Consider the following 25,381-nt stretch of genomic DNA (forward strand, 5'->3'; position numbering starts at 1 on the left):
CGCGGACGGACTCGAACTGGTACAAACAGTGTTTCGTGTCGAGAATGCTATGCTAGTTGAAGCCGCCAAAACGAAAGTGAAAACAAAAATCACCATTTTTTTTTTGCAACGTGGGCAGTTAAGGCGGAAAGTAGCTTTATTACTTGCAATAAATGGATTATTTTGGTATGGTAATGGCTGCTGTACTGCGTTCGTTTCTGCATACGCGGATGGCGGAGTTGGGGAGGTGGCGGGGGCTCCCGCGGATTGTGAACTCGTAACAATAAGCTCGTTATAGGCGGGTTCGGATATATCGAACTATTGGATATATCGAACTAATCGCGGTGCATATTGCAGTTCGCTATAAAGGGGTTTGACTGTACAGCGGAATCTCGTTGATACGATTCGGCATATTACGTTTTTCTGCCTAATACATTTTTTGTTACGTTCCCTTTCGTTCCGTGCCAACGTCCCTTAGAAATAATGCATTTTCGTGTGTTCATTACGATCAAATTTTTGCCGAAAATTGGATAATACGATCGCGAAAGCGGATCTCGACCGACATTTCTAGTAATCTTATGTTTATGCTTCGGTATACTCGCTCAAATCGCATTCCAACAAGCCACGGTCTGCACGTTGCAGAGACGCCGAGGCAGCGGAAGCGCCGGTTCTGCGATCCGTACAAGGCTGACGATAAGTCGAGCGATGCACCCCGCCATGTAGCAAATCGTATCATAATCAAGGAAAAGGCGCGCGCAATGATCGTGGCAGGCGCGGCTTCCCTTCCCAACTTCTCCATGAACCGTGCTTCCCACGCAGTGATTTGTTCTCTTTCTATGCGCGGCCCTAGCTGTTTCCAGGCTTGTGACAACGTCAAAGAAATGCAAGGCGCAAACGGAAATGGTACGCCCCCGAAGAGGAAGGGCGTAGAATTGGCAATCGAGCTCTCTTTGCCAGTGTGAACGCTCAACACTATTCTCGATCAGCAAGAGTAACTTCTATAGAAACTGCAAGTTGTTGGACCTGGTGTAAAAAAGAAAACGCGAGGTGCGAAGCATGAGTAAAAGGAAAATATCCTGCTTACATAGTTCAAGGAAGCTATAGTCACAGGAGTGAACTTCGACGGGTCAGTCCTACGCGAAATAGTTGACAACGTCGCGCGGTCCTTGCAAATTCAAAACTTTCAAGCACCCATTTACGGCACAACACGGATTGTCGCACAAGGTAGTGTCTGCCAAAGCAACAAATACCGGCAGCTTCTTTTTGGACGTTTTTGGAGAATTTACTCCTGGACATTCAAAGAAAGCGCAGCACAAATTGAGCAGTTGCTTCAATTTTGCTTCTTAAAAGTGAGTTGCTGACGGAGCATGCATATTTTCCTTTTTTTAACCTATTTGCATGATAATACGATTTTCGGATAATACGTTTTATTTTCAGGTTCGTGTGAAGAACGTGAATGACCATGCGACCCACTAGCTCATTTCCCGCAACAGAACCTATGATGTCATATGCCCAGCTGTGCGATTGTCCGAGGTCAGCAAGAGCAAACAAATTAGGCAGGGCTTATAAGCTTGCCCAACGAGGTATTTGCGCTTAAATGTAATGCATATTTATTTTACAGCAATAAGAATGGTGGGGTAAACAATGAAAGTTACGAAAATACACGCAAACAGAAGCACAGATGCGCACTGATGTTGCTACTGGGCACACTATGCTTGTTTTAGCTGCACAGCAGTCCGCCGCCTTGGGGTTGTCTTGCATGATACTGGCCGACGTGCACTTACGTGATCCTGTTTGTCGAGCATACCCCATGTTTCACGTAAGGATTACTTTATACTGTAACAAAATAAAGTCAGCTGCAAATACGGTCAAAAACAAAGTAACCGCGGTTCGTTGATCAGTATGGTAGCGCCGTCTGTGATGACTGACAGTAAGCAAGGGCTGCAAGGCTGCAGAGTCTAATGTCGCCCTGGAGGTTCGTTTGAATAACCGCCCTTGTGACTTCGTGGCAGACGTCACAAAAACACAATTTGGCGGGAGAATCAAAATTTTAACATAAGTTGATTAATTTTTTAGGGGATACGACATCGTTTGCTGCCGGAACTTTTATTTTGTCTGCATGGCTCCTTTAAGATATCTGAACCACGATAAAAGTCGGCTTCAGAACTTTATGCAAGTGCGTTGCTGCAAAACAGAGGGACCTCATGGAAACGACTTAAAGGAGCCATGAAGACAAAATACAAGTTGGGTTTATTAGAAAGACTGCTTAGTCCCGATAACAATGATACCAATATCATTGCAATCTTCGAACAAATAACGGAGATATTAAAGAAAACGTGTGAAGCAGTCGCGACCCCCTAGCCAATTTCCCGCAACTTTTCTATGACGTCACGGAACCTTGTTTGTGCGATTGGCGGCCGCCTAACTGACCTGTCGTGACGACACATGATTGGACGTCTGTAATGGGGCCTCTAGTTCCATTTGACCGCATCACTTGAATGCTAAAGGGCAGTTAACGCACTGAAAATTATGTTTTATTGTTGGCCCGTATGACGTCATTCTTGCTCCTAACACGTCACTGTGGCGCCAAATTTGAAAGTTTTTAAATACTTTTTGCTTTTTTTTTCGTTAAAAAACATCTTTTGTGACTGTAATGGAGCTTAGTGAGATACTGAATCCTAGTTCTTTCAAATTAAACAAAGTTGTATTTTCTCTTCATGGCTCCTTTAAGGTAAAGAATGGTTCTTTATCTAAAGAATAACAATTAATCGAGAAATAAAAGTCTGGGTGCCAAGTAATGCGAGAGGAATGCTCATGCATTAAAAATCAACATGCTCCCGTTTCAAAGAGTACCTGTAAAAGCGATAGCTCAGACTTGTAACTTAAAATTGGCTTTACTTCCTTGAGGGATGAACGGATTATGGGCATATACCTAAGGTTTGTCATGTTGTGTATGTTCCTGTAGGTGCATTCAAATTTTTTTGTCGAAATAATCTGAAACTATGAGTGTACCTCGGCAGTAAAATACCTTGCACAATGCATGATTACAAATTACAATGCAGCACTTTGTCAAAAATGGGAATGAGTTGATGGGTTTTCTGAGCAAAGAAATTTACGAGTGATTAAATTTACGTGGTCTGCGTTTAAGTATAGTGCTCTAGAACCTTCTAGAGCACTGTAGTTTAAGCAAGCTTTTGTGCTCAGAGTGGCTCAGAGAACCCAGTGCTTTTCCCAGTTCACCCGTCCACGTTTTGTCAGGTGGTCTCGTTTTCAGTGTGGATGAACAATTAGTTTATCAAGCATTTGGAAATTCGGATTTAAAATATACCCGTGCAATTTTTTACTAAATGATTTCTTTTTTTATTATCATTTTCACTCTAAAAACTTGCTTGCTTCCGCGGATTTTTCAGGCCGAAATCAACTTCAATATTTTTTGCCGGGCGTGGCAGCACCGTCGCACACGTGCGCGCGTTTGTTTGTGCTGGTTTGTGCACGGCCCGGCACGAAAGCGAACGGCGGGCACACCGAGGCAATCGAGGTTTGAGTCGCGTTGTTGGGGCGTTCCGCACACGTGGTTCGCGTGAAACCACAGTTGGGCCGTTGGGCCGAGCGCCAGACGCCTGAAGCAGCGGGAAGTGCGCTCAGCTGTGGTTGAAAGGCGTTCGAAAACATGGCGGGATATCCAGCCGACTACGTCGACGACTGGACGGACTCCGAAGATGAGATCGTCTTTTCGGATGACGTGCTGCACGAGCGCCTACCAGCTGCTCCTCGAGCACCGTCACCCGAATTCGCTGGGGTAAGTCATCTCACACATGACCTCTTTGGCGGTAAATGCACCGGGACTTGACATCTGTGGTTTCATCTCGTCTTCGTTGTTGAATATCTGGTGCGCTGTTGTTGTTGTGACTACACAGAACGATTTTTTTTAAGTATCTTCACTCTTCCTTCTCTAGTTGCCACCGTCGCTGCAGCAAGCCGTGCTTCCTCAGAATGGTGTTGGAGGCACCGCAACGGAGGAAGACCCGGATGCGTACTTCGAGCAGGTGTCGCCGGAGCTGCAGGGCGATTTTCGAGTTGCCGTAACCAAAGGCAACGTCGAGTTAGCGCGCAAACTTCTTGCACGGGGTAAGCGTGACTCAGTGTGCTCCCAAATCTCTTGCCGCGTGCGAGAGAACATTCGCAGTAACAGCATTGTTCATGCAACGAATGCCTGCGAGAGGGAGGGGGGGCTATAGGCGCGTTGCGCTGATGTTTGCCTCGCAAGCAGCAGCGCCGTTTTCTTCATCCTGGTTGTTGGGGTGGGGGGGGGGGGGGGGGGGGATCATTTTTTATAGGAAAGATGCCACGCATATCACGGGCTCGGTTCGTAGCATTCATACTACGTAAGTGTCGGCGCCCAGTCCTAGCTAGGATTATCACGACTCACGAGTCACGCATGGGCGCACACTCAAAAAAGGCATCTAAGGTAACGTCGTGATAAGAAAGCCGAGAAGAACGAACAGTTTAACGGGCGCAGACGAAATTACGTCAGCTGTTGATATTGTAGCCGACCAGCCAGATCAATACAAGTGGCAGGGACTAACCGATGCATTCATCAGGGCCGTCTCTCTTTACACCGTGTCTCAGTGTCAACCCCATAGATCGTTGGCACGGCATTCTGCAGGCACAGGGTGATAACGGGTCGAGGAATCGCAACTCCTTTACCGATGCCCTAGCTTGCACTACAGACAACTTTAGTAGAAAAATGCTGTGCTCACAGCGGCCTCTGTCCGGTGCAACATGCCTCTAGTCTCTGCCGAATGTCGCAGCAGTTATCGAGTTCAGGCTGACAAACCGAAAAACTACTCGCGCCAACCGTGTGAGCGTTATTGGATCTAGCAGGTTCCACTGTTGAGAGAAAATAACAAAGTGCACGCAGCATGAGTTCACTTGCAGTCATTTGAGCAGGGATGAAGGAAACAGGCATCTAAAAAACATCTTTCACAAAAGGGAAGTACAGAAGACATTAGTGCATTGTGTGCATTATAGAAAGGTCTGCCGTTCTGTAAACATTTTTTGTTTTGGCGCGGCAGGGGCGAAGGTTTCCATGCAATCAAGGGCTCAATGGTCCGCCCTGGTGCAAGCCTGTTGCAATGCCAGTGTGGAGATGGTGCAACTCCTGGTTGACAACGGAGCAGACGTGAATTACCTTCAAGGTACGTTTATAAAAAGTTTCCACCTGTATCCGTCATTCATGTCGGGTTGCAGGTTGGCAGGGGTCGGGGATGACTGAGGCATTGAATGCAGAAGAATGCAGGAATGGCTTTTTCCTTAGCTTTTTTTCAGAGTTAACAACTCTGCCAGGCGCCGAAGTTAAAAATGAAGCAGTAAAATTGAATAGCATTGCTGACACGTTTTTTCATTTAAATTGGGGGCGAAGCTGTGTGGTAGGTTTGGCATTGAGTAGACTTCGAGCATTGTTCATGTGCGCATGAGCTGGTGTTGGTTTCGACACCTGCAAGTCCTCTATACTTGTCCGAGTTACCCACCCTGGTGGCTCAGTGTTGTGCTGCTGAGCACAGGGTCACGTGTTCGATCTGGGCCACGGTGGCTGTCGTTCTGATGGAGGCAAAAACCAAAAACGCCCGTGTGTCGAGATTTAATCCAGAGCTCAAAATTAATCCAGAGCCCTCCACTGCTGCATGCCTCGTAGCCAAGGTGTATGTTTGGCGCGTTAAAAACTCCGTAATCAATCAATCAACGTTAGTGCAGTTCAATATATACTTTTTTTTTTTGCAATTTAGTTTGAGATTTTAAGCTGCACGGCAGTGTGGTTATTTTGTACTTGCTCCTCTTTTGTGTGTGTGTGTGCTCTGACAAAACTTGCATTTAAATGTGCGGCACTTTTGTCGCCTTACAGGGGGTGGATGGGTGTGCTGAGAACACGTAATTTGGCTCGCATTTTGTTATGTGCTAGCCCTGTGCCCGAAATCTCATCTCCTCATTCTCAGCATCTGCAGGCATACCTTGGCCTCGTGTATACCATACTTTTTAAAGACGATAGTTTTTCATGGACTACTTAAACGCAGAAATTTTGGTCTGTCTGTATGTCTGTCTGTCCATCTGTGACTCTATTCAGCCACCCAGCCAAAGTGAAACAGAAGCTGCACAGTAGTCTTATATACCCACCGCCAAATCTGAATGTCTAAGTGCAGTGTCAATGTTCATACTTGTCAACATTGTTCAACAAGACATTACGCAAATATAAGGTGCAGTGTTCCTTTGTTAAAAAATTTATGGATGCTTGGTTTTTACAATAGCAAATGAAACACTACATCAACTGTAGAAAATTGTCGCCTGCTGTTGCCCGGCATTTAAGAAATCATACGGCAACAGCAATGAAAGCTTACTTCCACGCTCAGCTTGGAACACTCGTGGAGTAGGGCAATGTGGTTCTTCAAACGTTGTAGTAGGGTGCCTGGAATCGCGCATATCTCCGCCGTACAGCAGCGCAGGCATCGAGGCACCTAAGTTGGAGCAGTAAAACGCGGTGAATTTAAATTTAAATTGACTCTCGCGTGTTATCTTGGGAGGAATAAGGTGGGAGAGGAACAGCACGAGAGCTGAGCGGGAAAGAGAAGGGAGGCCTTTAGTGAGCAGGGGCGCCAGTCGACTATCGTCTTTCGTCGACATTTGCAACGAAAGGAGCAGATACGCGGCCATTTTTTTAACCCTTTCACTGCCACTTCCAAGATAACTCAGGCGACCACACATGCCAACATTGCCATATGCGGGTATACTCGTATGTCCTCTTTCCCAAACTCCCGACCAGTCCTGAGACGACTTGTGCGAGGATATTTTGACGGCATGTTGTGCCACCTATTGAGAAGTCATGTAAATGCATATGGGTAAATTGTAGACATTAGAGCACTTGTTTCTTTACCTTTGTTGCTTCATCTTGTCTCATCAGCATGGCCGTGTTGGCCATAGTGAGTTAAAGGGGACCTGCAATCTGCATGTTTGCTGCCAGCTGCCGCAGCTTTGTGTGGTGCATTGGTTTGAAGAATATCAGTCTAAAAGGTTTCCCAAACACCTGGGCATCTTAATTAATGGGCAATTGTTTTGGTAATAACTAATTAATGGGTAATTGTTCTGGTAATTAGTTAAGTGCTAATTTGTTTGTATTCCACAGAGATTTTTTATTGGATAAAGTAATCTCAAGTAAAGCATTTACGTGTTCTGCAGAGCATCGTAGTGCATTGCTAGCATAGAATTTCCACCGATTGAACAGGAAAAAAATTAACCCCGGCAGATTGAGGCCAGGAAAAAAAAAAAAAATCGGCATTGAAAGCGTGCCGGCAGTTTTCTATCGTCTTGCTCTTCCTTCCTGGAAAAGGAGTGTCAGCAGAAAACAGCACTGGGTCTACGCTGGTTAACCTTTTTGTTTTTCTGTTTGTCTCTTCTTGACTGGTGTGATTGTGTACTGAAGTTTTTACCGGTCGCACTTGCGTCGTGTACTTTCAGGCCTGGTGACGCCCCTGATGGCGGCGTGCGGTTCGGGGAAAGGCGACGAGGAAGCCGTGCTCAAGTGCGTCAAGATCCTGTTGGATCATGGGGCTGAGCCCAATTTCAACGATGGGTGCGTACCTGCCTGAACGCTTCAGGTTTATGAAATGGGTAATGGGTGTGCAGATGGACAATGAAAGTAACGGTGTGTAGCATTTGTTAGTTCCGGTTTTGTGAATCTGACATTTAGTTGTTCTTTTTAACAGAGTAGCAGTTTGAAAGGACTCTGCAGCACTTAGCATTGACTACTCCGAATGTTTTTGGGGTAAAGTCATTGTCCCACCAATCTGCTCTCACAAGAATTATGATAATCCGTTCACTATCACCGAAACTACGCGCGACGAGAAATCGCGCATAATTGTTGCCTCTCAACTCGACCGCGGACAGCGCGACGAAAGCTGTGTGATCTCTCCCGGAGAGGGGGGCGGCTCGCAGCGTTCTCGTTGGTGGCCTTCAATTATCACAGGCCGGGGAGTTTTCTCCGTTTCTCTGCAACTTGGAGGGGTCTGTTTCCGGTCTTGGGCCAAAAAAAAAAAACAGGCATGGCTGCCTGCTCACAAGCACGTGCTCAGGCTGGTAGGGCATTTTTGCAGCAATAAATGTTTGTTGTCAAGTGGTCTCGTCGAAAGGGGAGTATTGAGTTCGTCACTCAAACTTTGCGTGCACTCAAAACACGAAAAAGACACCAAAACTGTGCATATAGGTTCAGGCATAGAAGAGGTTGGTACACAGCGCCAACGATGGTGAATTGTCACAGGAAATGTGAGAAATAAGCTGCGAAGTTGACCAGCGACAGCCAATAGGACAGCCATTTCGGCAATAACGTCGTTTAGGCCATGCCAGGGTAAATAATGAGGAAAATTGAAGAGAGCGCTGTTGGTTTTTCTGCGTCTTTCACAGCAATTTGCGTGCTCACCGCTTCACGTGCGCGTGTAGAATTTGGCTCAGGAATTGCTGGCAGTGTGATCTAAACGTCGTGCAGATTTACTTGCACTGCTCAAAGAGTGTTGCAGGGTCCCTTTAAGCTTGAGTTTTATTCATGCCTGGCATCGCTCAAAACTCAGTGCAGCGAAAGGGAGAGGGGAAAATGCTAGGCCAAGAAGTGTGAGGGGAAGTGGCGAGGAGGCAAGGAGCCGAAGAGCAGGTGCGGGGAGTGCGTGCCTCAAGAAAAAAGACGCTTCCCGTGTTCGGAATCGAACCTGGGTTTCTTGTGTTATCCGCACATTTCAAAGCGTTTTTCATTTCCTTTGTGTTCGTAGCACAGGTGTTGGCTTTGGTCTTTGGCTGAGCTGAAGTGGACTTAGGCTCCAGACTTTGGCAGCGTGGATTTCGGACTTTGAATTGAATCAGTTTGCATGGAGAAAGCTTCGGTTGTGAACCATCTTTCTCTTCAAGAAAGGGAAAGTGGGGAGTTGACGTGCAGTTATGGGGAGTGCGCGGTGTGGTGCTAATGTTTGGGTGGGGAGGCGTGTGTCAGGGATTGGCTGCGCCTAGTGATGACGTAAGCTCTGACGTGCCGGTGCTTTCCTAGTTGAGAGAGATGGCGTCTTCGTGTCACACGCCGCAGCATGTTATGAAGTATGCTTTACACTAGAAAACCTGGCGTTTGAAACCACTTTCAAGACGGAATTTAACAAGTTTCTGTTATTAAAGGCCAACTGCACTCAAAATTTTGGCCGCTTGAAAACCCTATTTTCGTATAGTCTGCTTTAAAAAAAAAGCAAGATGCAAAATACAACAGCCGAAATACGCACGTGGACGCCGCAAGCGGCCAGCAAAAATCGGCGATTTTGAAATCCAAACCGAGGAGAGCGCGGCCATTGCAGTGACGTTGCAGCCGTCTAGCGAATGGCCGGACGGTCTGCAGCTCGGGAGAAAGTCTGCGCGCAAGCTCTACGCGCGCACGGAGCAGCAAATGGGTGAAGCATGCGCAACATAGCTTGACCAGCTCTCCAGCTGCGCGGCTGGCCAGAGGAAGAAGCCCCCGTCGGCTGGAACGTCACAGGCGCATCATGGCTGTTTACGCGACCCGCCGGCAGGTGCAGCGTGGTCTGCGGCGGAGCATTTTAAAACGCTTCTGACTAATTAACGAGGCGTTTCACGGGGCTACCACTCGCGTCCCAGCTGATTTGCTGGTACTTACTATGCATTAAAAATAAATTTCTTCGAGGTGAAATTTGAGTGCACTTGACCTTTAATGCAAATAAATCCTGATTATTCCTGTATTCCAAATTAGTTTAAAGCATGTTAGTTTACTCTGAACTGGTTTTATTCATTACACATTTGCTTTTTGACCATCGTTTGACAACCAGATTTACTGTGACGACAGGAGATACTGACAGCCTGAGCCCCAAGGTTCTTCACCCCTAAAAGTTGGCTTCACCAAAGCCTTGAGAGCTGTGAACCGCGGAATTAGCTGCAGAAACCCCCTTCCAGCCTGCATGATGTAATGCTTGCATCTTACTACAAGAAATTTTACAAGATATATTGCGAAAATGGCAAACATGGACTCTTGCAATAGTGTGTAAGTGGGCTGCGAGCAGGTGTCTATGGAGTACAGCAATGCTTGGTGTTACCGAAAAAAGGGCAAAAGTTTCTGCTTCGTGCAATTCTGCTTTATGACGCGAGCTTGCAGCTGTTTGTGAAAAAGCGTGTTGTTGTGAGAATTTATTTTACGCGAGTTTTAGTGGGGCAGTTCTGGCTTTGAACGCGACATGATACAATGTACCTGAGTTCATTGAAGCAGCTCTCTGGCTTTGTTTTCAACCTTGGAATACCTTGAAAACCTTCAAACTTTCAGATAGGGTAGTTCAGATTGAAGCTGGAGTTGTTCACTTCGGTTTGGAGTTGTTTGCTTCGACGTTCCAAGTTGGTACCTATCCCGACTGCTTAGGCAGTGACGGTGACCCAAGTCATTGGTTGCTGTGGGTCTGTTGCCATTTGCAGGGGGAACGTCACAGCGCTGATGCTGGCCTGCCGGGAGGGCTACTGCAAGGTCATTGAGCTGCTGCTGGAGCGCGGGGCCAACCTCACGAGCATCGACGGCCAGGGGTGGACGGTGGGTGGTGACTACTATTGTATTTGCCACGCTGTGCTTTTGCTAAATTGTCCGAGGTTGTTTGCCGTAGGTCGGGTGGCAAGTGGCGCAGAAGTGGTTAATTTCTCAGAGCTGCTCTTGTGTGTATCTTGAGTAAGTGGTTGTCAAGGGGGGGACACTGAAGTGAATTTGTCAAGCTCCTGTTTTTGCTTGCACTGCGTAGACTGGCTCAAATTAACACACTTTTCATCGTTTATCCGGTTGATTAGTCGGTAATTATTTTACAAAGCCCGAAAGAAGAAAAACTACCATGCGCAGTCTGCGGCGGCCGCACCAACTAAAGGCTGTGACGTCGGGAGGAGATGCACCGTGATTGGATGATGTGCAAGATTAGCCTTCGAACAAGTTTCAGTTTTGGTTCTGTAAAACAACATGCTTGGCATCCGACATTATCGTTGGATGAGCATTCTCAATATCTCAATAATCGCCATACCGCGCTTCTGCCGTGTTGTCGGCTGTAAAATGCCTAAGATAAGCCTCCCAGGACGGCTTGAAGTCGTAGCAATCACTAGCCGACGCCTACGCAGTGGATGAACGCCCTCCGCGTCACCGCAGACGCTCAAATGCCATCCGCTTTTCCCCCATATTTGGAGCTTGCCTCACTCATGCCTGTATCGTAACAAGCGTGTTCGCACCAGGCCAAGAGTCCGCTGATTCTGGCCTGTGCCCACTGCCCGCAAGCAGTCGGTGCTTATGGCAACAGCACGCCGACGAGAACTCGCTAGCTCATCATTGTCAGTCTGCGCGCATTCTGCGAACTCGCTCGTGGAGCAGTGAACGTTACGGCCCAAAAATGGTAAACTCGGATAGAAAACATCGGCCAAAAATGAAAAAAAAAAAAAAAAATCAACTTACAAAAAAAAAAAAAAGAATGTACCCTGGGGATTCGAACTCGTGACCTGCAAAATAACATACCTAGCGCTGCAGACCACTCAGCCACAGGCGAGCACTGCTGGCATGGAAATATAAGGTATATAATGTATAACCAGTTTACACTTTTATTTAGTTTTAGCATTTTAAGCAGCTTAGGTGACTGTTTGCTGTACAGCACTCGTGCAGTAAGCGTCGCTCGCCCCAATTTCCACTTTCTCACGTCTAGCAATTGCATTTCTTAGACGGGAAAGCGTTCGCAGATGTGTGGTCATGCTGCTGACCGCTGTACTTGTTCTCCCAGCGCAAGAAAGTGCTTCGTGCTCCCTAGTTTTAGGCTGTACGGTAGAAGTATCAGTTGATTTTGTTTCCGTAGTACCTATATTGACTTCGCTGACTCTTCTCCCGCATTCAAGTGGCCTTAGACTTACCTACTAGCGTACCAGTCAGCGTCGCATGTGCGCTTGTGCAGCGCTTGTGTGGAGCGACCTGGACTCGGAGCTAGATACAGTGTACAAACTAACAAAGTTAAGAAAGACACATTCTTCCATTCACAAACGTGTCCTGGCTTCGTTTCAACTGAGTGAACTAATTGCGACGACCCGTCGGCGGCCGGCGGACTAAACGCTGGGCCGACTGACTCTGTCGGAAGGTCGGCGAGCCGTGCAGTAGCGCAGTCAAGCCAAGTCATTTCCTCCTGACATCACACGAAAACGCCACATAAAATTGGCAAAGATGTAGAGAGGAGGACAGCATTTTCGAATTTATTTTTGTACTAAATACGTGTAAACACACTCAGAGTGGTCGAAACATGGCCTATGGACCTCAGACTACAATTTGCACTAGTGTAAACTCACCCGCAGTGTTTACAAATCACTTCAGTGTCCCTTTAAAACAACTTCTTTTAATTTTGAAGTAAACTTCATGAAACTTCTCAGTCTTGTTGCTTTTTTTTTCCCGTGTGATTTCAAATATTGCATTATTTTTTGAGTCAGTCAATTAGTTCCCAAGGTAATTAGAGATAATTAGTCATTTGTGGAGGAACAATAGACAAAACAGTGTTGGTAATAAAATTGTAAACTTCATATTTTTCAATACTATGAATGTGGGTGAATGCAATAAAATAATTTTTTTTTTTTTTGATGCAGCGCTTGGAACTAATTTTACAGCTCGTTAGACTTCTGCATTTGAAATGGGCACTCAAAATGGTTCCTTGCCACTGGTGCCACCAAAGTTTAATGAGCTGTAAAATTAGTTCCAAACGATGCATAAAAAAACGATTCTCTTATTGCACTCACCAGCGTTCATAGTATTGAAACATATAAAGATTGCAGTTTTATGACCAACACTGTTTTGTCTATTGTTTGGCCAAAAATGGCTAATTAACCAAAAATATCTTGGTAACTAATTGACTGACTCAAAAAATGATGGAATATTTGAAATCAGTGGGAAAAAAGCAGCAAGTCTGACAAGTTTCACAGAGTTTACTGAAAAATTAAAAGAAGTTGTTTTAAGACCAGTGTCCCCCTCCCCCCCTTAAGTGGAGAAATATTTTGAATTGAGTATAGCACCGTCTGTGCAGCCAGCAAGCGTTACTAGTTGTGTAGACATCTGTGGATCTCACTCTGTCTGCAGCTTGTGCCGAAGGCAGTCATTGGTGTAGAGCAATCGTGCCTGCTGCTCCTAGTGCAGAAGTCACTGCTCATATTACTTACAGGTTCATAATTTGCACAACTGCTTTGCTAGTTCTGGAAAGGGCAACGTTGGGGATAAGTGACGATGTTTCATTTAGTGCAACGCCCTTAAGAAAAAAAAGTAAATGGAAAATCACTTCTACGTGTAAAGTGGCAAAATAAAGCACGCTCTAAAGGTGGGTTGTGCACTCAGCTTGGGAAATTTCACACATAGGGGGTTATCGCTAATAGAGCAGGTTTTTTTAGATTTATTCAATGGAATTCAACTCATTCAACGTGGAATTCGACTAATGCTATATAGGTTCTCTGTTTTCCCCAAGGAAGGGCGGGGGGGTCTTTTTCAGTTGATGTTGTAGCACAAATATTGAGGTGCTTGGATATTAGTGAACTAAATTAGTTGAAGACTGTTAGCCGAGCGGTTTGATAAAATATTTTCCCAGTTTGTTCTTTTAATGTTGCGACAGAATTTATGGTAATTTCAATATTTCAACAGACCATGAAGCACTGAATCTGCCATTAAGCAGGGACAGCAACGTTGGGCCACTTGTGAAGCGCGGTCTATGCTGTCAACTGGTTTATGATTTCTGCCCGCTGTTTGGCTTGCCCCAGTGCAGTGCAGTGGGCAAAGCAAAAAAAAATGTGCTCATAAAGCAGCTAATCAGACTTTATCAATCAGTTTCAATGAACCAATACAGTTGCCGACCGATTTTTGGACCCTCAAAGGGGCTGAGATAGCGTCAAAAAAATCGGGCAGTCCGAAAGAACGAATGCTTGCAAAAGAAGGTCACTTTATTTACCGAGCTGCTTCAAAAACTTGTTCAACCATTTCTTCAGGACACTACATTTTCGTGACAATAGGTCAGCTTGCACCTCGACCATGCAAGCAGCACAACTGACCATATGAGACTAAATGGCCACCGTGGCGCCCCATGTGTCTGACAGGGTGGTGCATCAAGTGGTGCCTGCTGTCGAGGCTATATGCGAGGTCAGCTGGCGATATGCATGCAACACATGCTCGAGGCTACAGAAATACAAAATAGCAACGAAACTATTTTCGGTCCTTTGACTCGCAATCAAAAGAAAAAGTCCGGAAAATTGAACTAGGAGGGTTTTAAACCCTTTTGGCCCTGGTGATGTCAATTGACGCCATCACATAAAAGTTCCTCTAGCACATAGAGAACGAAACCAAAACTGCTAGTTTTGGGGGGAATTGTTCTTCATTGGTGCCTATTGCAAGAGATATTGGTTTCATTTTTGTGGAGCTGCATGCTACAAAGAAGCAGCTCCGGTGGAAGATGAAATTACCACATTGAGGCTTAAAAAAGTGGCGGTCCGAGCTTATTTCCAAGTTTATTTATTTCCTCGTAATGCATATATCTATAGATATGTGCATTACGAAGCTCATTTTTTTGTTTTGTAGGTTCATGTAGACGCAAAGTTTAGGAAAATTTGCAAAAGTGATGTCTCTGCTCGACATAAAATTTTTAATTGCCAGATGTCATAATTAAACTGTGAAACAGCGCTTAAACGAAGACAGTAAGAGAAGACACGGACTGTCTTTGTTTAAGCGCTGTTTCACAGTTTAATGATGAACCAACCAGCCCAAACCCAAACGTTAGTGATGTCGTAATTAATTGCCTCCTTAATAAATCTGGTAGTACCTGCAATTCGAGCTCTATTTGTGGGGGGGCTTATAGAGCCCTAAAATTTAAGAAAACGCACAGAAAACATTGTTTTGCTTGAAATAAAAAAATCAGGGCTGAAAGGGTTAATTGTCCAAAATTTTGGTTGCTGTTCCAGGCACTCAGCTGGGCCGCCTACGGAGGCCAGGGCCGGGTGGCTCGCTTCCTCCTGAAGAAGCTGCCCGACGACCTGCTGGCGCTTGTCGCGCTGGACGGGCAGATGCCGTCCGACATTGCCCACAACCGGGGATTCAAGACGGTGAGTGTGTGCGAGATCAAAACCACAGTTGGGTCGATATACTACAGAGAAACGAAACGGGTTTACTGAAATATCTCTGTGCAGACTGAGAATTGGCCACACGTATGGTACTCATTCTTAACCATTAAAAAGCTCACAACCACCATTATGCAACAGGTGTGGAGGACGGCTCTCAGTTCTCTATATCTTAATTGAATGTTCAGGATTTTAAGACGCTAGACGCCATCACTCTCCCGCGATTTATAGATATGCCCCACCCCTACACCCTTCGCTATTTCTGGCAGATGAACTTATGTTTCCCACGAATTGCCTTTTAACTTGCATTCAAGATATTGAATTTTTAAAACTTATTACCTACCGCGCGTAATTCCAAGGTTGTATACACCAGGATCTTTATATTTTTTGACAACATTCTAGACTGAGGGCCTTTTAAACCCCTGTACCAGTGATTTATTTTTCAGCCTCCTCGCGTCCCTTCAAGTTGTATTTTGCTGACTGAAAGACCACTCACTCTGACATGGCGCTCTTTGGCCTTGATGCCCTTGTGCCATAAGCACATACAATACAATAGCCTCTTGCACTGGTTGTTGGGAGTGAAAGCAACAACTACGGGGGTCACATCTGCTTTCGGACAAGCCCTGCCCTCCCCTCTCATCAACATTCTGTTCCCTCGTTGGTACAAGCCGCGCACTTCCTGTACCCACCCAGCGCCATCTACTGCTTTGCTTGGAACACCCCTTCTATCTTCTTGGGCAACCGTTAAAACAACTCCGCTGTTCGACCTCGGTAGCTTAAAGGTAGAATCGCGGATTTTGGAGCAAACAGCCTAGGTTTGAGCTTTCAGCAATTATAAAAAAAAAATTTTTTTTCTTTCAAGGCTCCTATTTTATTTTTTATTTTTTGGTGAAATGTACTCTGAGCTCGATTCTACTGATTCCTTTTGTAAATAATGATTGTTTGATATTTCTTAGGGCGGTTCAGGTGCGGAGCACAGTATGTAAACACGTTCAATTACGTTCTGAATTACACCAAAAGTGCCGGACTTACACCCATCTCAGAACGGAACATCTCCCTCTCCCTCTTCCCTTCCTCCAGTCTTTCCTATCTCTCTTTGATTAGGCTTTCTCAAAGCAGCACTTGCAAGTTGTACAAATTCCTTTTTTGTTTGTTTGGTTTTTGTTTTTGTTTTTTGTTCTTTATATATTTTTTTTGTATGTATGTATGTAGGTGCATAGATATCTGTAGAGCAGACGTAATCAAATGCCGAAACTGATCTGTTGATTAATGCTTATTCGATCGAATAAATTGGAAGGAAAAAAAAATACTTGCACATGCCTTTGCTTTTACATTGGGGTCTACTACTTGTGTGTTGCCAGAGCCTCAAGATGGTGATCTTGAATTGCCCCCATTAAAAAAGAAAGAAAAGAAGCAAGGTTGCAAGGAAGCAAGGTGCCTTTTCTTATATTTGTTGCAGCTGGCTCGGATTCTGGTGAGGTTTGAGGAAGAGTTCGAGAGGAGAGGCCGTGAGGCTGCCCTGGACATGGACACCCCCTCCACTTGGTCCGTCGCCGTGTTCAACAAGTAAGGAGAAAAAAAAACACTGCTCCGTGGTTGTTTGTATGACCTGTTTCCAGTTTTGGGGGAAGTGCTGCCTCGTCCACTTGCGTTTATCCTGCCCTCCTACTATGTTTGTCGGTTCGTCGTTGCACTTCCTGCCGGTTTCAGGAATGTGGCGACGTGTCGAATGTGTGCAGGCAACTTTTCGGGCCAGCAGATTTGCTGGGGTAATGGATGTTTTTGTATTTCAGTGCAAAAGCAATTCAGCAACGAATGTGTATGTGCAAAACTGCCACTATGTTGCATTTGGGGCAGGCGTGTAATGGTCTATAGTAGCGAAGTTATCAAATTGGGAGATCTGTGTATCGTAAATTGTGACGGCATTTCTAGTCACTGCCAAGGCCTTATTTTTAAATAAAATTACCTCACCTAAATTGGGGTTATTCACTCTTTCCCGTTTTTGTTTTTTTTTCGTAAACCTTACTCTTATATTTATGTCTGCTTGTTCATGTGTGCGCCTGGTTTCAGCATCAAATTAGTATATCTTCGATCGTATAACTTTCTCTCGTAAATCATTCAAAGTTGTGCAAGAAGCCAGATGGGTATAACAGGGGTGAGACAGCTGCGCATATTGCGCAGTTCTGATACAAATGTGTTTTCCTGCGCCGGGCTGCTCCAAAAGCTTGAAATACGCAAAAATTGCGCCAAACTGCTCCAAAACAGTCTGAGAGCCAAGGATTTTAACGCTCCCGTCAGTTTCGGTTGGGAAAAATGCTTACTGGCGGCATAATTTTCCAGCACCCCAAAGGTGATGCTGTTTGTAAAGGTTTAATCGATTGATAATGTAATAAAAAACCCGCATAAAGTTTCCCCGAGATAGCCTTTTTGAAAGTCACAATGTCGCGTTGCACATGTTATATTCTGTGAGATTTTAAAGTCCTCCCACCCAAAACCATTGCAAAGTCCTGTAGAAAAAATACTTTTGTCTACTGATCGCGACAAACTACTTGTCCAAGTTGATGAAAAAACGGCAATTTTCGGAGCGCCGTACAACTTTTCTTTCCTCCATGTTCGCAACGACATCACGGGGCACCGCCATCTTGGTGTGGAGAAGGTTAGGAAACATGGCCGCCGAGCGAAGCAGTTGCTCGTGGTTCAAGCAGAGTGCTCTTCGCCGATTTCTACCGTGGTTTTGGTTATGAGGGTGGCTGGGTTTACACTTAGTCGTTTGGTCTGTTGCAGGAAGTTGCGTGACTCGAAAGACGGGAGTTCATCAGAAACGTGGTGCCCGCGAATTCGCCGAGTTTCAGCCTTTAGTGTGAGGTGCGGTGCGTGCTTGAAGTGAAATTTCGGACTTATTGCGGTGTTATAAAACGCCGAGTTATTGCTGCCTTTGACAGCGAGCTTGCGAGCGGCGGGAATGGGACGATCGACACTGCAGAAGTGGCGGCGCAGGCTACATCGCCGCAAAATGTTCAAGCAGTGTCCGATAGCGGGACAGGCTATTATTACGCGCTAGTAATAATAGTTCATCTATCTGAAGTGAAATTTAATGACAAGAGGGAGGGGGCTAATTGTACCAACATTACTCAAATTACGATCGTAGTGAACGTGCAAATTGAGGATTGAAATGGGAGGGCTGGTGGGGTGCGACGACTGTCGCCGCGCTTTGCGCAACTTTTGCCGTGGTTCTGTGCGTAAAGCCCAGTCTGGGATTAGAAAAATAATAATTTCTGCATTCACAGGATAACAAAAATGCTTTGCAATTGCTTAGTTTTTCAATTCAATATTTCCAACGGCGCTCCACGCTATCTTATGCATAGAGCCTCAGAATTTAAAAATGGTTTCTGAAAGGGTAGTGGAATAGAAAAAACTTTATTGAAATGCTGTTTCAGTGTTATGTACGTTCAAAACCAATTAAAAATTGCACTTTTCTCCCCGGAATTGCCAGAAATGTGATTTTTATGCCCCTAGAAGGTGACATAATTAATGTCGTTCTTCTGCTCTAAATCAAGGTTCTTCTGCTCCAAAATCGAGATTTCGCTGCTCCAAAAACTGCTCCCAAATCTGATTAAGCTGTCTCACCCCTGGTATAAAAACGTCCATACAGCAAGCATAGATGCAATACCTCTGTCTTGTTTTTTTTTTTTTTTTTTTTTTTTTTTTTTAATTAATTACTTTTCGAAGGGTCTTACGATGTTCACAACAGCTGGTTGAACTGTGGGTGTCTGTTAGACTACAATGGAATTCTTTCGGAAGACAAGAAAAAACAAATACTCTGAGTGGCTGACTTGCAATCCAGGGAAATTTGGCTAGCATCCCCAAACAGGCAGACCTGAAAGAGAAAAAAAAGCATATATTGGGAGAAACAGTGAAGGGAGAGAATGATGTAAAACGCATGTCAACTGCGCGAGCTTTATATCGTGCAAAAACTTGTGCAAAAGTTTGCAGAAGACTAGAAAACGAGTACACCAGTTCGTGCAGGCACCAGAGTTTTTAGGAGCTGCTTGGCTGCACATTAAACTCCACCTTTCTCTTTGCATGAAGAACCGTTTATACTTTCAGGCTATGATTAAGGGAATTGGTGCTGCTTAATCTGAGTACAAAAAGCAGGAGAAGCTACAGGTACACGAAGAACACATAATCAAGGATGTAGTCATCTCTGGCCACAGCTTCGTGCAAAATCAGTCATTTTTAAGGACCCCCCCCCCCCCCCCTTTTTTTTTTTTTTTGAGAAGCAGATACACCAACGGTAGTAAGTGCAGCACATGTGCTACTGGTGGTGTAAATAATAAAGAATGCCAGCACATTGTGATAGGAGCAGACTTTTTGTTTGTTTGTTTGTTTGTCATTGTCATTCTCAGTCGCTCTCAAAGCAGGTGTTTACACCAAGAGAGGACCAAGTAACATGTGGGCTACATTCATAGCTCACCCCTGCCATCACAGGCTGGAATTTTAAACAGCTGTTGTCAAACTCTGAATTTTTTAGATAAGTTGTAGCACAAGTGGCTCTTCGATTTAAAATGTACTGGATAAATTCCCTTTGATGCCCAAAACTTTATTATTTTGTTTAAACGTGTGAGAAGTTTTTATGATCGTGAAGGACTTCCAACATCGCAAATATGAAGTAAAAAAAATTTGGTTCATTAGGACGGACACTAGGACCCACTGGCACTGGGAAACACTGGGCACTGGCTGCCCATATATCACTTGAAAAAGAGAGCGACCTTGATCACCTTGATTTATGGTTTGAGTGAAGACAATAACGTAAATTTTGTATTTCTATCATTTGTAACAACAACAAAATTGCACAATTTCGGTTACCTGTCACGATCCCATTGAGACACCTGGGCTCGATGCCAGTTGACATGCGTAAAACAATATTTTTTTTTAGCATGCGGAAGTACATGCTGCTGTCTCTTCTTTAATTTTTGAAGGTCCGGGATGTGTCGATAGGTGGTTTGAATGTTGAAAAAACTACAAGTGCGAGAGAAAAAAAAATATTGTTTCAGTTGTTGCTCCTGAGCGACAGTGGACATCAAAGGGTTAAGGCACAAATCTGTTGAAGCTCTGTAGGGACTGACTGATTCTGGGTTTTACATGCCCAAGCAACACCCGAGTTATGAAGCGCGCTGTAGTGGAGGGCTCCGGATCGATTTTGACGACCTGGGTATCCTTAACGTGCACCGAAATATCGACGCACTGGCGTTTTTACTTTTCTCCTAGTTCTGTTTTGAGTTTGCGGGATAAATGTAAAACCTTTTGCTGGCAGGTGTGACTCAAATAGTGGCATTGCATTGGACTAAAAATGCGGGTGACCACCCCCTCCCCTGCTGTAGCTCTGAATGCGTTCACACTCTGCTCCGATATGAGCTTGGTAGATTCCTCTTGTTTCGTTCTCTCCCTGTTTTTGTCGACAGGAAGTGCAAGGAGGCCTATGGTGACGTGGCTCTCGTCCTGGCCGCCATTGAGCAGCTGAAGCTGCTGCCGCTGTTTCAGAAGCACAATGTCGGCTTCCAAGAGATGCTGGCGCTCGACGATGTGGCGTTGCGCAAGGTGTGTTGCTATAAGTGGGCGGCGAGGGGAGAGGGTACAATGCCTAAGGGGCGCACTCGTCTTAAACCAAAAAATATTATTTTTATGGTTGTGATGATGAAAATTGGGGGGCTTTCATTCTGATTGTAGATATAAAATTTGTTTTTGAGTTAAACGACCATATTCAAATTTATTGGCATTTTTATATTTGATTTTTTAACAGCCTTTGTAAAAAAAACTGCTGGAGGGATGCAGCTGAAGAAGGTACCAGTGAACTGTGCACAAATCAAGGCGTGAAATAAGACTTAACATTATTATTCTATCCAGTCTGTAGCAGAAGTTACAACCGCTTGAAGTTTGGGCCTGGGAGGCAAAACCGGTTTTTTTGGTTTCCACCTTTTAAACCCGAACTTCAAGCGGTTGTAACTTCTGCTACAGACTGGATAGAATAATAATGTTAAGTCTTATTTCACGCCTTGATTTGTGCACAGTTCACTGGTACCTTCTTCAGCTGCATCCCTCCAGCAGTTTTTTTTTACAAAGGCTGTTAAAAAATCAAATATAAAAATGCCAATAAATTTGAATATGGTCGTTTAACTCAAAAACAAATTTTATATCTACAATCAGAATGAAAGCCCCCCAATTTTCATCATCACAACCGTAAAAATAATATTTTTTTGGTTTATGACGAGTGTGCCCCCTTAATTAAAGGGGCCATGAAGACAACGTACAGGTTGGGTTTATTAAAAAGGCGGCCTTGTCCTGATAGCAGTGATATTAATTGTATTATAAACTTCAAACAAGTAGTCAAGATATCAAGGGGGCAAACTGACCCGCCGCAGTGGCTCAGTGGCTAAGGCGTTGCGCTGCTGAGCACGAGGTCGCGGGTACAGGCAGCCGCTTTTCTGATGGAGGCGGAAAGCAAAAACGCCCATTTGTGCGAGATATCGGTGCACATTAAAGATCCCCAGGTGGCCAAAACTAGTGGTCCTCCACTACGACGCGCCTAATCGCCTGCATTGCATCGATGCGTTAAAGCCCACAATCAATCAAGGGGCAAACTGGTCTTTGAGCTATTTATTTTTAGTTAGTAACCAATTTTTATTGAACTGCACAGCATTATGGAGTTTCTTGCGCTGATTTCAAATCTCCAATTAGATTTTTTGCAAGTTGATTGTTTTTTTAATAATGAATGATTAATTGCCAGTATTTTGGGTCACAATTACAAAATAACCTCTGCATACAGAATGGCGATTACCACGTGGCTGGGCAGACAAGTGACTAAAGAATACAACATTGGAAGAGCTGTTTTGGTTTAGCTGATTTTACAACACGCTGAACTTCACTCCTCCCGCACTTTGCCAGAAATGGCTCACAGGTGGTGTCAATTGAACACAATAATAATTTCCCAAAGCCTCCACCTGAAAATTTGTTTCTAACATTGTATTCTCCACATATGTAGGCATCAGAAGCAAAAAAAATAGTCATACATGCTCTGGGTGCCGAGATATCTGAGGGTGACATGCTAGCTTAGCGTTGCAAGAAAAGTGCTGTTTCACCATTGAATTCTGTGGGAATGGAGCTCTAGAATACACTTTAAAATGCTATTTACAATGAAATAAAGTGCCTCATGATGAGGAAATATGCAGATTGATAGAAAAATGGCCGCGGATGCCACAGCTGCCATTTTCCAGAAAACGATTTTTTGACCATTTTTCGGCCCCAGAGACCGATCTGCCCCCTTAACTAATAGCAGTTGATGGCAAGATGCTCTGTGGTAAACTTGAAAATAGCAAGGGCATCATGGTTAGTGTGGCCGTCGTGTCTGTTCCCTTTTTCCACAGTGTGATTTGGGACGTCGCCAGTTATGAAAGCAGGGTTGACAGAGAGAGGTTGTTTTATAGATAGTGGGGCGAGCAGTCAACGATTTGCGTTGAAAGCGAATCATGTCTGTTTTTAACCAATTATTGCTTATAATGAAACCAGTTTCCTGGCCCGAAGTTATAACAAAGGTTTAAAGTATTTGTCTTTTAGATAAATAAATTAATGTGTGTGCGTGTTTGCATGCATGTGTGAGTGAGTGAATGGAGACGTAGACCGTAAAAAAAATAACGATCACCGATCGGTGTCGCAGTCGCAACACTGCCAGCCAAAGAAAGCCCAAATGTTTTTCGGTGATTTGTGCTGCATTGCAGTTCATACGTCTTTGCCTGTGCTCTCTCTGTTTGACTGCAGATGGGTGTCGACTCGGAGGAGGATCGGATGAAAGTCTTGGCTGGGATAGACTCCACGAAGCGCTTCCAAATGACCAAATCGTCTTTGTACGTTTCACCACTTGCATCTCTGTCTCTTTGGCCGCCCAGTTGCCCATGGCTGCTTTTCTTTTCTATGACATTTTTGCACATTGTTAAGAACGATGCTTCTTCTACTGATAAAAGATTGTTCTATCGGTTGTTGATATCTTCGAAGCATTTTTCATTTGGCAAGAAGTCCTGAAGTGTGTCTACTTGTTGTGCAGACAAGAATAGTGACACCAGGGAAAGACGTGGTCTCGGGACTGCTTAACATGTCTTGATGGCACTCGCACATGTGGCAACATAGTATTAGTGGACATTAATTTATAATTTATTCATTTATGTATTTATTTCATATTCTTGATGATTCTAATGAAATGAGAGCTCGTGCAAGGCGTTGTGGCCCGAGCAAAGTCCCAAGTGCTACAGTGGTTTTGATCGTCCTAGAAATCTTTCTGCGCTGAAGTGCATAGTTTCTGTTCTCAAATGCACAAATTTGAATAGTAACGCAGATATGACTACGCAGGCCAAGTACTTGAGATGAGCAGAGAGTTGAAATCGAAAACGAAACATTGAATGTACAAAAAGCAATAGCAAACATCATGTATCTCAGTTAGAGAGTAAAGGAAGAGTTTTTTTTTCCCTATTGATGCTTAATCTGGAGCTCCACTCTCTCTCTCTCTCTCTCATATTATAAGAAACAAAGTAGGAAAAACACAACCTGTTTGTACGCCTGTCCACAATACTATTAGTACTTTAGCGTGACTGAATGGAAGGGGGGAGTGTGTAAAGGTGCTGGAAGAAACAGTGGAGCGAAGCTCCACACTGCGATTGCCTAACGTGGGAAGGTGTGCTGGGGCTGCTGTGCTTTGTGTGCCAGCGTGTACTCGGAAACTGTGAGAACAACTGAAATGTTAATATTTGGACACGAGACAAGAGTAGAGTGACACTCGGCAGACCCTTTTGTCCCCTGGGACAGTCATCCAGTAGGATCAGTCACGATGTCCTTCCACAAGAAGGGATCATCTACTCCTCACGGATTGAGAAGGGGAGGGGGGGGGGGGTGGGGGGGGGGAGGGGGGAGGGGGGGGAAGGGGGGGGGGTGTTGTGTGCATACCCCCACTGTCTGTCATCATATTTCACATTTTTACCAGTTATCGTATTTACTCGCGCAATGATCGCACTTTTTGTTTTTTAATTGGATGCAAATTTAGGGGGGCGTTCATTATGTGGGGTAAATTTTTTGCGAAAAATTTTTGAGCACAGAAAACGCAAACAAGTTGTGGGTCAAAAGTTTTAGGATAGGTCTTATAAACATACTAAAAATACTACATAAAAACATAATAAAAACTGCACACCGTCGCCAGCCGTTTTAAAAAGTGATGCAAAATGCAGTGATTTCATGGATTATGGAACGCCCCGAAACGAGTTTGCTGCGAGGGGACAACAGTTCGACCAATAAATGGCTATACTTGGTTGCAACTCAAGAACGGCACCACCTCATGTAGTGTATCACTCTGCCAAAGCGCCGGACCCATGACGTCAGTGCGCGCGCGTTTTGAAAGGGGTTTGCTATGAATGCGTGATATCGTCTGCCTTGTCTCGCGCAGTTTGTTTGTCGTCACTGGAGTCGTTTATAAGCATATAAAGTCCAAAAAATCACGGGACCGGCTCACGCCATGTTCAAAATATTCCCAGTAACGCCCTACTTGCGCCGCGCGGAGAAACATCCGGCTACGGTGATAGGGCACAGCGGCAACTTCCGGTGCCGTTGTTAAGTTGTCACCGAGTATACCACTCTCACAGTGCGTGACATCGAAATAGACATGGCTGCCGACGCAGCAACCTGAGCATGTTTGTTTGTCTTTGTCTTTGACTGCATTATGTGCATTTAGTGAGAGGTTCTTCCTCATCAATATTGAACACATGCTTGCCGACATCGCTATTATCGGCAAGTCTGCCGCAATGACGTAGCCATGTTCTCTTTGAAAGGGAAGTGAACAGAGGTACGCACAACCATTATCAGCTAGACTTGGCTCACATACGACATATTGCTGTGGATAGTTCAGGGTGTGTTCATTGTGCAGGAAATAAAAAAACAATCGAGCTTTGACTACAAACTTCAGGGGTGCAATCATTACGCGAGCGGTATTTAAGTGGGGTTCGGCAGGCGGTGGAACAGCTACTAGTAGATGGTGCATGAAGTATGGGAAGAGCAAGTGTTCGGCATGGTGAACTCGGAAAGTTTGGAGGCAAACAGGCTTGCCAAGCAAACTTGCAGTGGCTGGAAATCCTTGGAGAGGCCTTTACCCTGCAGTGGACCTAGAGAGGCTGAGGATGATGATGGATGATGACAGCAAGGGGAA

General features: G+C 44.8%; 1 protein-coding gene across 1 annotated transcript in view; it reads left to right on the forward strand.

The window, feature by feature from the left end:
• The first annotated feature begins 3,435 nt into the window (after positions 1–3,435).
• LOC144153035 (ankyrin repeat, SAM and basic leucine zipper domain-containing protein 1-like) overlaps positions 3,436–25,381 on the forward strand; it is a 29,850-nt gene continuing 7,904 nt past the window's right edge. The window contains exons 1-9 of the mRNA XM_077684667.1: positions 3,436–3,778; positions 3,936–4,107; positions 5,055–5,177; positions 7,486–7,600; positions 10,474–10,585; positions 14,989–15,129; positions 16,604–16,710; positions 20,607–20,742; positions 22,957–23,042. Coding sequence (XP_077540793.1) covers positions 3,650–3,778; positions 3,936–4,107; positions 5,055–5,177; positions 7,486–7,600; positions 10,474–10,585; positions 14,989–15,129; positions 16,604–16,710; positions 20,607–20,742; positions 22,957–23,042 — 1,121 coding nt within the window. The 5' untranslated portion in view covers positions 3,436–3,649. The remainder of the gene's footprint in view (positions 3,779–3,935; positions 4,108–5,054; positions 5,178–7,485; positions 7,601–10,473; positions 10,586–14,988; positions 15,130–16,603; positions 16,711–20,606; positions 20,743–22,956; positions 23,043–25,381) is intronic.

The sequence above is a fragment of the Haemaphysalis longicornis genome, unplaced genomic scaffold (assembly GCF_048455015.1).
Source record: "Haemaphysalis longicornis isolate Haplotype H1 unplaced genomic scaffold, Haemaphysalis longicornis Haplotype H1 scaffold_9, whole genome shotgun sequence".
In the NCBI taxonomy this organism is placed as follows: domain Eukaryota; kingdom Metazoa; phylum Arthropoda; class Arachnida; order Ixodida; family Ixodidae; genus Haemaphysalis; species Haemaphysalis longicornis.